This window comes from Hirundo rustica, chromosome 8 (assembly GCF_015227805.2).
Source record: "Hirundo rustica isolate bHirRus1 chromosome 8, bHirRus1.pri.v3, whole genome shotgun sequence".
Taxonomy (NCBI): domain Eukaryota; kingdom Metazoa; phylum Chordata; class Aves; order Passeriformes; family Hirundinidae; genus Hirundo; species Hirundo rustica.
The window spans coordinates 23,209,431-23,220,598 of record NC_053457.1 but is presented as its reverse complement, the minus strand read 5'-3'; the positions used below and the strand labels follow the sequence as shown (position 1 = coordinate 23,220,598).

The 11,168-nt window shown below is 46.1% G+C and overlaps 1 protein-coding gene across 6 annotated transcripts; it reads left to right on the top strand.

Moving 5' to 3' along the window:
• Positions 1 to 10,877, top strand: C8H10orf95 (chromosome 8 C10orf95 homolog). 6 transcript variants are annotated; one of them, XM_040072248.2, is made up of 2 exons: positions 1 to 126; positions 9,313 to 10,877. In XM_040072248.2, the coding sequence occupies exon 2, from the start codon at positions 9,377 to 9,379 to the stop codon at positions 10,049 to 10,051; it is 675 nt and encodes a 224-aa protein (XP_039928182.1). In that variant the 5' UTR covers positions 1 to 126; positions 9,313 to 9,376; the 3' UTR covers positions 10,052 to 10,877. The 6 variants fall into 6 exon arrangements, with proteins under 6 accessions (XP_039928182.1, XP_039928179.1, XP_039928184.1 ...); XM_040072245.2 differs by having other exon boundaries at positions 83 to 242; XM_040072250.2 differs by lacking the exon at positions 1 to 126 and adding an exon at positions 408 to 594.
• The last annotated feature ends 291 nt before the right edge of the window (positions 10,878 to 11,168 follow it).

Sequence of the window (11,168 nt, the reverse complement as noted above, 5' to 3'; positions counted from 1 at the left end):
GATGGGAGCCACTGATATGGCTTTTTACTTAATTATGAGCTGGATGAGCTGTGAGTACAAATACCAGCTTAGTTGTAGCTGACTGTGAGTAAAAAGCTTGGGGGAAATAAAGCTTAGAGAAAACAGGTGGGCTTTTTGCTGAAGTATTTAGTGGGGAGGTTCTTTTCTATGATAGTTATTCTGTTGTTTAAAGGTTTCACTTCCTTAAGTTTTGCTGGCTTGAGAAAGAACCTGCAGTTTTGGTGAGTGCTTTTGAGGTTTTTCCATGCTGGCTTTATGTGCTGATTTTAGCTACTTCTTTACCTAAGTCTTGTCTGAGCATGTAATGTAATTGCTGGAGGAATAAGCTTTCTGTTACTGCCTTTAAGTATAAAGGCATGTTCAGGCAAGTTTTGCAGCCCTGGCTACCACACGAAAAGCTTCCATAAGGTGTAATGTGGTATCTTAGGGCATCTCCTTACTTCCCGCTTGCCCTTAAGGCGGTTGAGTGAAAAAGAGCTTATAGAAAGTAACCTGCTTTCTTAAGACCTGGTTGTGTATCCTACTGTTCCTTGGCTAAGTGAAGGCATTCTCTTGGTTGGCTTTTCTCTGCATGTGAGTATGTGTATGCCAAGCAAATATCTCTGTGTTCTGCACTTATCACCTGGGCTATCTTGCAATTTTTTTTCTGCAGCTATATGCTGCCTTAAATTTTTGTAGTAGCAAAGCAGTGTACAACTGAGATGTTCTGTATTTTGCCTGGCTTTTTAAATCACTTGAAGTGGCACCCCTTTCACCTCTGCTGTTTGGTTGTGTGGGTGTAAGTCCATGTGCACTAGCATAACTTGGTTATAATATTGATTCATGCCCGTGCTCTATTCTGTAATATTCCTAGCACTACCTGCTTGTGAAAAATACTAATGTAAATTGTTACTGTTGTGTGATAAGCTTTAAATGCTTTAATTTGGGGGAAAATACACAGAAAAGGCCTTTGAGTAATTGTATTCCTGGAAGCACAAAATTTTCTTTTGTTTCCCATTTTAAAAAACCAATAATGTTATTTGTGAGCATTGTTCTGTACTATCTAAAGGCTATAACAGAAGGGAGCTAGTGTTTTGGGGGTTTTGTTTGTTTTTTAAGTTATATATATAACTATAACAAAGTCATAGTTCAGCAGATGCTGCAGTTGGCTGCTTTGGGGATGCAACAAGAGTAGTATTCCCATGGGTAATTATAGCTTAGATGTCTGAACTCACACTGGAAATGCAGTGTGTGTTGCTGTTGTAACAGAAAACCCTGTTATATGCCAGACGGGTATGTTGTATGTAATACAACCCCAAAGACTGGGTAATCTTTCCTGCCCTTTCCTACTGTTTAGTGTGTTGATCCCTTGGGAAGACTGTGTGCAAGTGCATAAGATTATGCCTTCTGTACTTCTGCATATCCATTCTTGATGCAGGATATGTGGGCATGGGATCTAAGTGTATTTAAAGAAAAAAGAGTTAAAATGTAAATAGTTTTCTGTGACAGTGGTGTTTGTCAACGGAGGAAACCCTCTGTGGCTGCAAACTCCTTCTGGAGAACCAGGCTATGTGATCCATTAACTCCTTTGCAGCATAGCAGGAGACTCTCCCAAGAGTATTTCAAGGACAAAGGCTTGTAATCAAGCAGCTGAGAGACCAGGATGCTGTGGAAGTACAAAACATGTTGCTCTGCTGTGCAAAATGTGTGTAAGATAAGAAAGTGCTGGTAGGTAAGTAGAGCTGGGCATGGGAATTAAGGCTGAAATTATTTGTCTTGGAGTGTGTAAAGTAAACAATGTATAACCAGGAGGAACTAGATAATCGTGGAATGCCTGGAGCAGCTCTTACAGGGTAAAATCTTCCAAGGCCACTTGTACCATATCAGTAATACTATGTAAGGCTGAGATTGCTAAGGTAACGATATCGGAATTGTCAGGCTTAATTATGGATGTGGCAAAACTGAGGAAAAAATAATCTGAGTGGATTGGCTGCTTGGGAGGAGACTGGGGCAAGGGAAGCATAAATGTGGCAGAAAAAACGCCTCCTGAAATAAGAGAATAACGTATAAAATGAGACAAAGGTGAGATCAGCTGACAGAAGGACGGCAGGTGTCTATGGATGATAGTAAAGCCTGAGGACCCAAGCCCCAGGAATGCTGAAGTGATGCTCCTTGAACAACCTGCTGGACTCTACGTCAGGTCTATGTTGGAAAGAATTGTTTTGGGAGGGCAGAGCAAAGTGGGGTAGATGTGCATCCTAGTGCTAAGTGGTGTAGGAGGGAAGGGTGACTCAGTAGCATCATGTGTGGTTCATAAGACTTGATTAGTAGAATCATAGCTGTGTGCAAAGTGATATAAATAGCCAAGAGATGCTACTGGTGCATTAATTAGGTTATTTGTTGTTTAATTGACTTATTGGTGTGCTTGATATAAGTTAGTGCCCTGAGTCTGTTCTCTCAACGCTGTAATGTGAGTGGGAATAGCTGGGCAGAAGTCACAGCTGTGGCTCAACCAGGACCTCCTTTGGAAGCTTGAGCTAGCTGATACTGAGATTTTTCTTTGAAGAAGAACATGTGTGGATGGAGATGATGGCTATCAGGTGAACTCTTGGGTGAGAGGAAGAACAGGTTTATGCAGACTGCATTTCAACATGGAGGGTATCCTTGAGATTGAACACTATGAAATACACAGTAAAATACTCTCAATTAAAGAAAAAAGAGTTGTACCTGGGAAAGGGTTTAAATGAGAAAAAACACGATGGCTGGGATACTGAGACATGGGACACAGATTTGAACCTCTGGTGAGGAAGATATGTGATGCAAAGGGTGCCTGCAGTGGTTACTGGAAAGATGAGAATAGTGGTGGTGGAAGTTTTAATAACACAGATGTTAGGCTAAGCTGAGAGGAGAACATGTCAGAAAAAGAGAAACTGTGGTGTATATCCAAAATGCGTACTCTGGTGCAGCAGATGCATACCCAGGGAGAGGATGAATAGGTGACAGGGATCACCTCGGCAGCAGGCAGGGGTGTTTTCCAGAGCCTTGCCTGCTGATGCAATTGCCCTATGGTAACACTCATCATGTTTATTCTTGGTGGCACAGCTGTTCCAGAGCTGCCATCTTATCCAGCAGCTGCAGTCAGGGTAGGAGTGGCTGCTCCAAACCTCTCTGTTACCAGCAAGTTGCATTTTTGACTGCTGTTTGAGCAGAGTTATGCAAGGAGGGAGTTTCTGGATAACTGCTGTCAAGTAAAGGCTTGCTCTGCAATGACTTGGCCTTTTCCTGGTGTTTTGATTTCATACAGAGTCTGGGTTTTGCACAGACCTCAAAAACAAATGCCAGACCCACACTAGACTTCGGTGCTTTCTGGGAATGTTGCTTTGAATAGCTGAAGTGGATCTACTCCCTCTTCAAAGGGCCTCTATAAGGGGTGACTGACTGTAATATGCATTAGCTGCTATTTCCACAGTTACCAGTGTCAGCTGGAACGCTTTTCTTTGTGGTGCACTAGTAACAGCAGGGTGAGACTGGTGTCTTCTGGCTTCAGAAGTTAAATTCTCCCCTTTGGCTGAGCTGAAGGGATTGTTCATGGAGCTCTTGTATCAGCTGTGCGTGCAGTATCTTTCCAGTTGGCTTGGGCTGCTCTAAGAATTTGGTGAAGTGATTCCTGATAGAAAGGTCCCTCCTGTGGGGCGAGGGGAAATGGGGTCAGAGCCCCAGAATTGCTGGGGGAGTTTGTTAGACTTGGGTTAATGATGTGGGGATACCTATTCTCTACAGCACTGATGTGTATTGCTATTAATCACTGCTGTCTGCTGCTACCTTGAACTAGGTGTGATGCAGTAACCCCTTCTGCCAGTATTTAACACTTCTTGGAGTGCTTTGCTGGGACAGTGTGGGTTGGTTTTCCCTCAGAGAGTGTAGCAAAATGTGGTGCTATTTTATGTTTGGGGGGTGAGTGCGTTTGTGTTCAAAACTCAAGTTTTTCCATTATTAAGCAGCACTAGCATGGGAATCGGATCATCTAGATAAAAGCTAAGGCCTGAAAAGGCCAAGCTTTTAATGAGCTATTGCATTTTCCTTGAATTTCTGTGTTGCCGCCAAGCATTCCTGGCAAAGAGAAAGTATCCTGTTTAGGAAGGTAGCCAAGTGCCTGCATTCTAAGGATCAGTACTGGTGGTGGAGGATCAAAGTTATTGTGTTGTGTGGCTTTTTGAACTACTCTCCCACCTCCACGAGAAGTACTTGGGAATCTTCTCCTAGATGAGTTTTACTGAAAATACTTCAAACCAAGCATGACCTTAAGCTGGCAATAAAGGGGTAGAAGTGACAAGGAAAAATATGAAACTGCTTTGTCATGATCTTCTCCCACACACTATCTCCAGCTACCAGGATGCTGGATAAGTGCGTGGGACTGACACCAGAGTGATGGAAGACAAGCCTTGGCTGAATAAAAACATTCATTTTTAACATCTCTCTTTAAGCAGTCCTTGAAGCTTTTGCTTTTTTTTTTTTTTTTTTAATATCTTTGCCAAAGCTTTGTCAGGTGGGAACAGTTTTGCAGACTCTGCTCAAAATGAGGGGACCAAATGGAAATAACTCATTACTTCTTCATCCTCTTGGCTGGAGGAAATTGGTGCTTTTGCAGTATTCATCCCTGTACCCTTGGGAGTTGTTACAGAGCAATGGCAGGAGATCTGTGGTTTTTTGTGGGGTGGGGAGAGCAGGAGGTCAGGAAACAAGCTAGAAAGGAATAGTCTGAAAGCTTGGGTGCTGGAAGAGAAGAAAAGAAAGGGTAACTTAATAGGATCTTCATCTGTGAGATGATCACAGGGCTATGGAATGAGGCAAGAATAGTCTCGGTTGAGAGTTACAGTAAAATAGATGGCCATGTCTTCTCTCATGGGTCCAGTGTCTCCACAGTTGTGTTGGCTAGAAGCCTGTTCCCTGAGGAAGTATCTGAACCATCCGAACTGCCAGCCTGACCTGGGGACCCAGCCTCAGCTGGAGAGAGGGCTTGGTGAAACCAGTCTCTCCAGACATGTGATACTTGCATGAAGTTTCACATGTTGGTTATTGTGGCATGCCTGTATGCTGGTATGGCCCATGATACAGTCAGGCTCACTTTCACATTTCTCCTATAGAATGTGTAGTCTGGCATGGAATTGAATATTTACACTTTCCTCTGTTTTCTGTAGCTCACAGTGGCCTCTTGTGTTCCACAAATACCTAAAAAGGAAGATCACTAAATTCAAAGCTATCCTAAGTGATAATAAAGCTCTACTGCCCTGAGATGTTCAGAAAAAACATGGTCTTCTGTATTTTTAGCAGGTGATTTCTGCTGATTTAGATACTAGGAAAGCCCTACCAGGCCTGGGCATTTCTGTTTTAACTAGTGGTGGATTCATCACCTGTAGTAACTGAGAGGGCTGAAACAAAAGCTTCTCTTATCAAATGTCCTCTCTAGTTTTGTATTGCAAACATTGCTTGGTTGCTCCATAGCAACTCTGTGTGGGGCAGCTGGTGTGAAGCACACTTTGCTTGGCAGGCCCTTTTTTGGGAGCTGTGGTGTCAGTGCCCTCGACCTGCACCAAGATGTTTGAGGAGGGAAAGGCCCTGCCAGAAGACTGGGGCAGTGGGTAAGGGAATTGCTGGAGTCAGCTCTGGCAAGCCTGAGTAAATAGCCTGCAGTACAATGTTCTCACCAAGCAGAGGTGGCAATCTTATGTTAGTTTTCTGTGACTGTCTCTGGAGTTTTCTCTCCTTTTTATTGTGCCTGGTGTCTCATTCAGCTCCAGCCAAGTGGGACTTGAACCCTTTTCCAGCAAGGTCAGATGTGCTGGAAAGGCTTAAAAGGAGAGGCTGCCTTGTCTCTTGTTGTGGCCTTTCTTACTGTGCTGGTCCATTGTTGCTCCCTGCTGCCAACGACTGCTCCCAGTGCCCTGGCTTGGGGAGGCTTGGCTCCCAGGCACAGCCTGCTGTCTGCCCATCCAGGTTTCCATCTGTGCCACCAAGACCTGGCATGTATTGATGGATGTCAGTGGCTCTCAGAAGCAGGCAAGTGTTTAGCAGACTGTTCCTGTTCAGGACATTCAAGTGCTGGGTAACAGATGTGATGATTTTTTTTTTTCTTAATTTTTTTTCCCCCCCAAGGTATAAGAGAGCTTGAAAGTGGAGCAAAGGAGGACAGCAGTCTGAAGAGACAGATCAGCTAGGATCCCCCCTCCCTTTCTGATCCTGTAGTTGCTCCTGAAGAGTGGGAGGCTGTCAGATATTTACTTCCAAGATCAAGGCCAGCCTCTGGCTGTTGGTACTGGAGAAACAAGAAAAGTAGGAGCAGGTGGATCATAGTATGGTTTTAGTTGGAAGGGACTTAAAGATCATCCAGTTCCAACTTCTCTACCATAGGCAGGGGCACCTTCCACTAGACCAGAGTTCTCAGAGCCCCATGAAGCCTCACCTGGAATGCTTCCAGGGATGGGACATCCACAGCTTCTCTGGGCAGCCTGTTCCAGTGCCTCACCACTCTCACAGTAAAGAATTTTAATTTCTGTTATTCAATTTGAATTCACTCTCCATCAGCTTAAAACCATGCCCCCTTATCCTCTGCCCTTGCCCTTGTGAAAATTCCTGTGCCAGCCTTCTCGGAGACCCCTTGGAGAAGGTGCAATAAGGTCTCCTTGAGAAGAGGAAGAGGAGAACAAACTGGGGATTGGACTCCTTCCTCAAGTAGTACCACTTGATGTTGGTGTTTGGAGTTGGTTTTCTTAAGCATCTGGCTTTTGATGCATTTCATCCATCAGATGGACTGACATGATCACCTTCTGGGAAAACCCTGTTTTCCCTGAATGAGTGTCTGCTTTTCCTCCCTGGTAAGTAAAGTGGGACAGGATCAGGCAAGCTGGTACTGGTGTTCTCAAAGCCCTCTTTTCCTGTACACATGGATTTGTCATGCTGTAGCTCAGCCTGAAGGTCAGTATGAACAACAGGCAATTGTGTAATGCTGGCATTGTCAGCCCCTGGGAGCAGCTCTGCAGGGGCAGGGCAGGAGCATTGTGCCACCCACATACCAGAACCTTGTTGCAACACACCTGAGCACTCCGAGCAGTGCTGGGCCCTGAGAGCCAGGAGCTTGGGATTCAGTACCTTGTGCCTGTGCAGGCAAGGCTGTGTCTGGGCAGTCTGAGAGCTCTGTGCTTGGGAGCAGGCAGGGGCAGGGCAGTGCCAGGCAGCTGTGCAGTGGAGCCTGGCAGAGGTCACCCAGTCAAGGCTTGCCCTGACAGGTTTGCCAACTTCCTCTGGGGCTGTGAAGTCTGGTGTAGGATGTCAACACACTCATCCCGAGTGATCTGCTTCTAGGGAAATGTATTTTCTTCTGTGGTGGGGCATGTGACAATGCTGCCCTGAAGCACTGCTAGCCCTGCTTAATCCTCATCTTGTTCCTCCTTCTCGTCTCTTCAGTTTGCTTCCTCTTGTGGGTCATCCTGCCAGGCTGAGCCACTGCTTGTTTCCCTTATCTTCCTTCAGTGTAAAATCAAAGCAATTAGTAGCTGTGCTAAGGCTGCCTTGTGATAACCCCCCAGTGATTTAATGGCCTGTCAGTCATTCTTGCAGCTGCCAGGAAGACCTGGGAGCAATGATGCTGACAGCCTAAATGCAACAGAAGCTTTTGAGCAAGAGCTGTCATCAACTAGATGTGAACGGCTTTTCCAGGGCTGTCCTAAACTGGCATGGAACAGCACACTGACCCAGCAGAAGGGGTGTAAGCTGGGTTTGCTTTGTTTCCTACAATGGATGCAATAGCTGCACACCCTCTGTGCAGACCACTTGCTCTGAAACACAAGTACTTCACAGATATATGGATCTCAATAGGAATGCATGGATTAGCTATTTAAAGAGGTGTTGAGATTGGTTTGCAAGACAAGACCATTTATTCCTCATGCTGGCATTGACATACAACACCCCTTTGGATTTTTGTGGTGGTGCTGAGCAAGTCAGGCAAGGAGGCTATGAACTCTGTTTCATTTCCTCCTGTCTCAGGGGGTGATGATCATGATGGGCTTTGTATCCAAGGGTGCTGCCTAGTCTTGATTAAATATGCCTGTGCTGTTTGGCTGTTCCCTGTGTGGGGTGAAGGCTTCTAGCCCTGAACCCATGGCAAAAGTAGGCTTGAGCTAGTTGGTGTGCATTATGAACCTCTAGGAACAGGAGGAACTTGTGCTGGTTAAAGAAAACCTTCCATTTTGCAGTACTCAGCATTGTTTGTGTCAGGAGGCTCTTAGGGGACAGCTGAACTTTCATCTCTTTCTTGGTCAACACCTGTGGGAGAGGCAACTCTAGTTAAGGCTGAAGCAAGAAGAGCTCACAGGACCTGAACTCACTGAAAAAAAATCCAGTTTGCTGCCTGTAGCTGCAAGACCTGGTCTTTTCTTGTCTCTGATAGCAACCTTTATTTTCAAAAAACCAACCCTATGCTATATACAGCTTCCTTTCCTGCCCTAGGGGAGAGGATAATGAGTCGTGGGAGGACAGCTCTTCATGCCCTGGAGGGTGCTTGGATATCTGGCAAGGGCAGGCTAGGAGCAAATTCAGCTGTAGGTCAGAGTTGCTCAAGGTAAACGCACACTTAAATGTGAATGGTAGTTATCGAGACCAGAAAGAGGAAACCTGTGCATGACAACTTGTCAGAGGAAGTGTAGATGTGCTTGGATTTTGCTCTAGAAATAAACAGTAAGCTCTTGTTTGCTTATCAGACCAAAAGCAGGGCTTTAGGAGGATAGGGAGAGAGTCAAAGGCAGTTGAAGATCTTTTTATTTGTTTAAGATTTCCTTGCCTGGGCAGGACAGCAGTTGACATGACTGCAGCAGGGTTGGGCTGTTGCCTCTTTCCTTTCTTTGCCTGCTTGCTTTGTTTCTTTCCTTTGTGCCTGCCTTCCCCATTTTCATGCCTGCTCAAGGGCCTTCAGCTTCTTGCAGTGTCCTGCCGCCTCCCAGCACTGCAGACACAAGTCAGGAGGATATGAGGTTGAATATTCAGCCCTCGGTGCCCTCTTTATGTCAGCTTGTTCTCATCTTTGTGATTCTGAGATGTGCAGAGCAGCTAACAGGCAGTCACTGCCAATGTGGCTCACTTGCTCTTGATAGGTTACTGCCTCTGCAAGCTGTAGGGAGCTCCTTGTATTAATTATTAATTAGTTGGTATGCTTACAGTGCTAAGTATATCTCCTTATTCAGCGCTAAGTGTATCTCCTTATTCAGCCTGAAATGTACATAACCAATGTAAATTGTTTCTCTTCCCCTTCTGTCATCACAGCTTTTGAGACTCAGCAACTGCTCCAGGGAAGTGCCCCCTGTGTAAAACCCCAGGCTCCTGTACAATGTACCAGTCCAGCTTTGTGCCACGGGAATATTACCCAGCCATGATCCCGCCTTCTGCCTACACCTACCCACCGCTGCGGCCTGGGAGAGCAGAAGATGTGTCCAGCTCAGTGATGTTCCCTCCCATCCACGTGCACAGCTTCCACAGTCGACCCATCACCTTTGTGGTGGACCGGAACAGCTACCCTGACTATGCAGGAGGTCAGGTGGAGTATCATCATCTCTATAGTGCCTCCAATCCCTACATCCATCCATACCACACCTGGCACCTCCCTCCCATGGTCCCTATCCCTCTCTACAATCCCTATGCAAACTACCATCCCTATGCTGCCTGCCAGAGGTCAGATCAGTATCGAGACACGTGGCCAGAAGGCTTCACAATGAGAGGGGAGCTTCAGTGGGGGAAGCTTGGAAAGGTGTTTGGGCCAAGGAAAGACCTCCCAGAATTTGTGAAGGATGATCTCCGAAGGGTTTATGGCACCTACCCCCGGACCAATGTTTCCATATCCTATCGGAAAGGCGAGTTCTTGGTCAAGGGAGACCCCAAGGTAGAAGACCAGGAATACGCAGTGGAGAAAAAGGTCACCCAGCGGGCTGTGACCCCCAGTGCCAGTGAGGCAGATGACAGCAGTGAGGACCGGAACCGTAAGAAGAAAAAGAAACTGAGACATTGAGGTAGTCAGATACTCAATGGACTGATGCTCCAGTACCCTCACGGGAGCCAGTTGGCAGCAGTTTTTGGTGTGGTTGGCAAGTAACGTAAGCAATGGATGCCACCATTCCTGTTGATTTCTTTTAATTGCTCCCCATTCTCCACAATCTTATGGCAGATTTACTCTTCTGGATGCACGATGCCCATCCTGTGAAGAAACCACGTGACACTTGAGTGTTGGATCAGCTTATTGGTCCTGGTTTTGTAATGAACATTTGCTTTCCACTGCTTTGGTTGACTGGTCACAGCCTGGTAGGGGATCTCCAAACTGCAGCCCTTGATCAGAGGAGATGGGCCTCTTCCTGCCTGGTCCAGGGGAAGTGCCTGTAAGCTGGTTTTCTTCCTGGAGAAAAAAAGCTGAATTTCTCTCAGGCTGAGGGCAGTGCAGGTTCCAGAGGACACAGGGGTTCTTTAACACTTAAAGAGCAATTGTCTGCATGTCTTGTCACTGTGCTTTATCACCACGTGAGGCCTGTATGCAACACTTCCCTACACTCTGGTGTCCCCATCCTCTTACACTTGCTAATGTGGTGCTCAGGATTCCTGGCCACATGTCCTTATTGAAACTGCTGTTGAGGCCCTGCTCTGGGTCTGACTGGGCTCTGGTTGGAGGTGCTGGCTCTCCACTGAGGTTACTGGAGTTGTGTGAACCACAGCACTTCCATTGCTGGTGATTATACTGGAAGAGTTGTGCCGGAAGCCTGGGGTGCTGTGAGGGGCTGGGTCTGACTTCCAAAATTCTGTAACTTTTAAATGAATATAAACAATAAAAAAAACCCAAATGCAAATGCTTATGTTTCTGATTCTTAACTACCTAACATCAGTCTCATTTGTGAGCAAATTGCAGTCAAATCTGGCACCTTTTTGTGAAGTTATAGGGATGGTTTCTGCTGTGGTTCATGCCCAGCCATGGTGGCTCGTCCTGCTTGCCAGCATGCTGCCTTGTCCTAGTTTGCTTTCTGTCAGTTCTTCTAGGGATGGGCAGAAACTTTATAACCATACAGGAGAAATAGGGGACCTTCTCTGTCCCCCTGTAGTCTCCTAGTCTCCCCTGACCTCCCACATGGGAGGGAATGGGA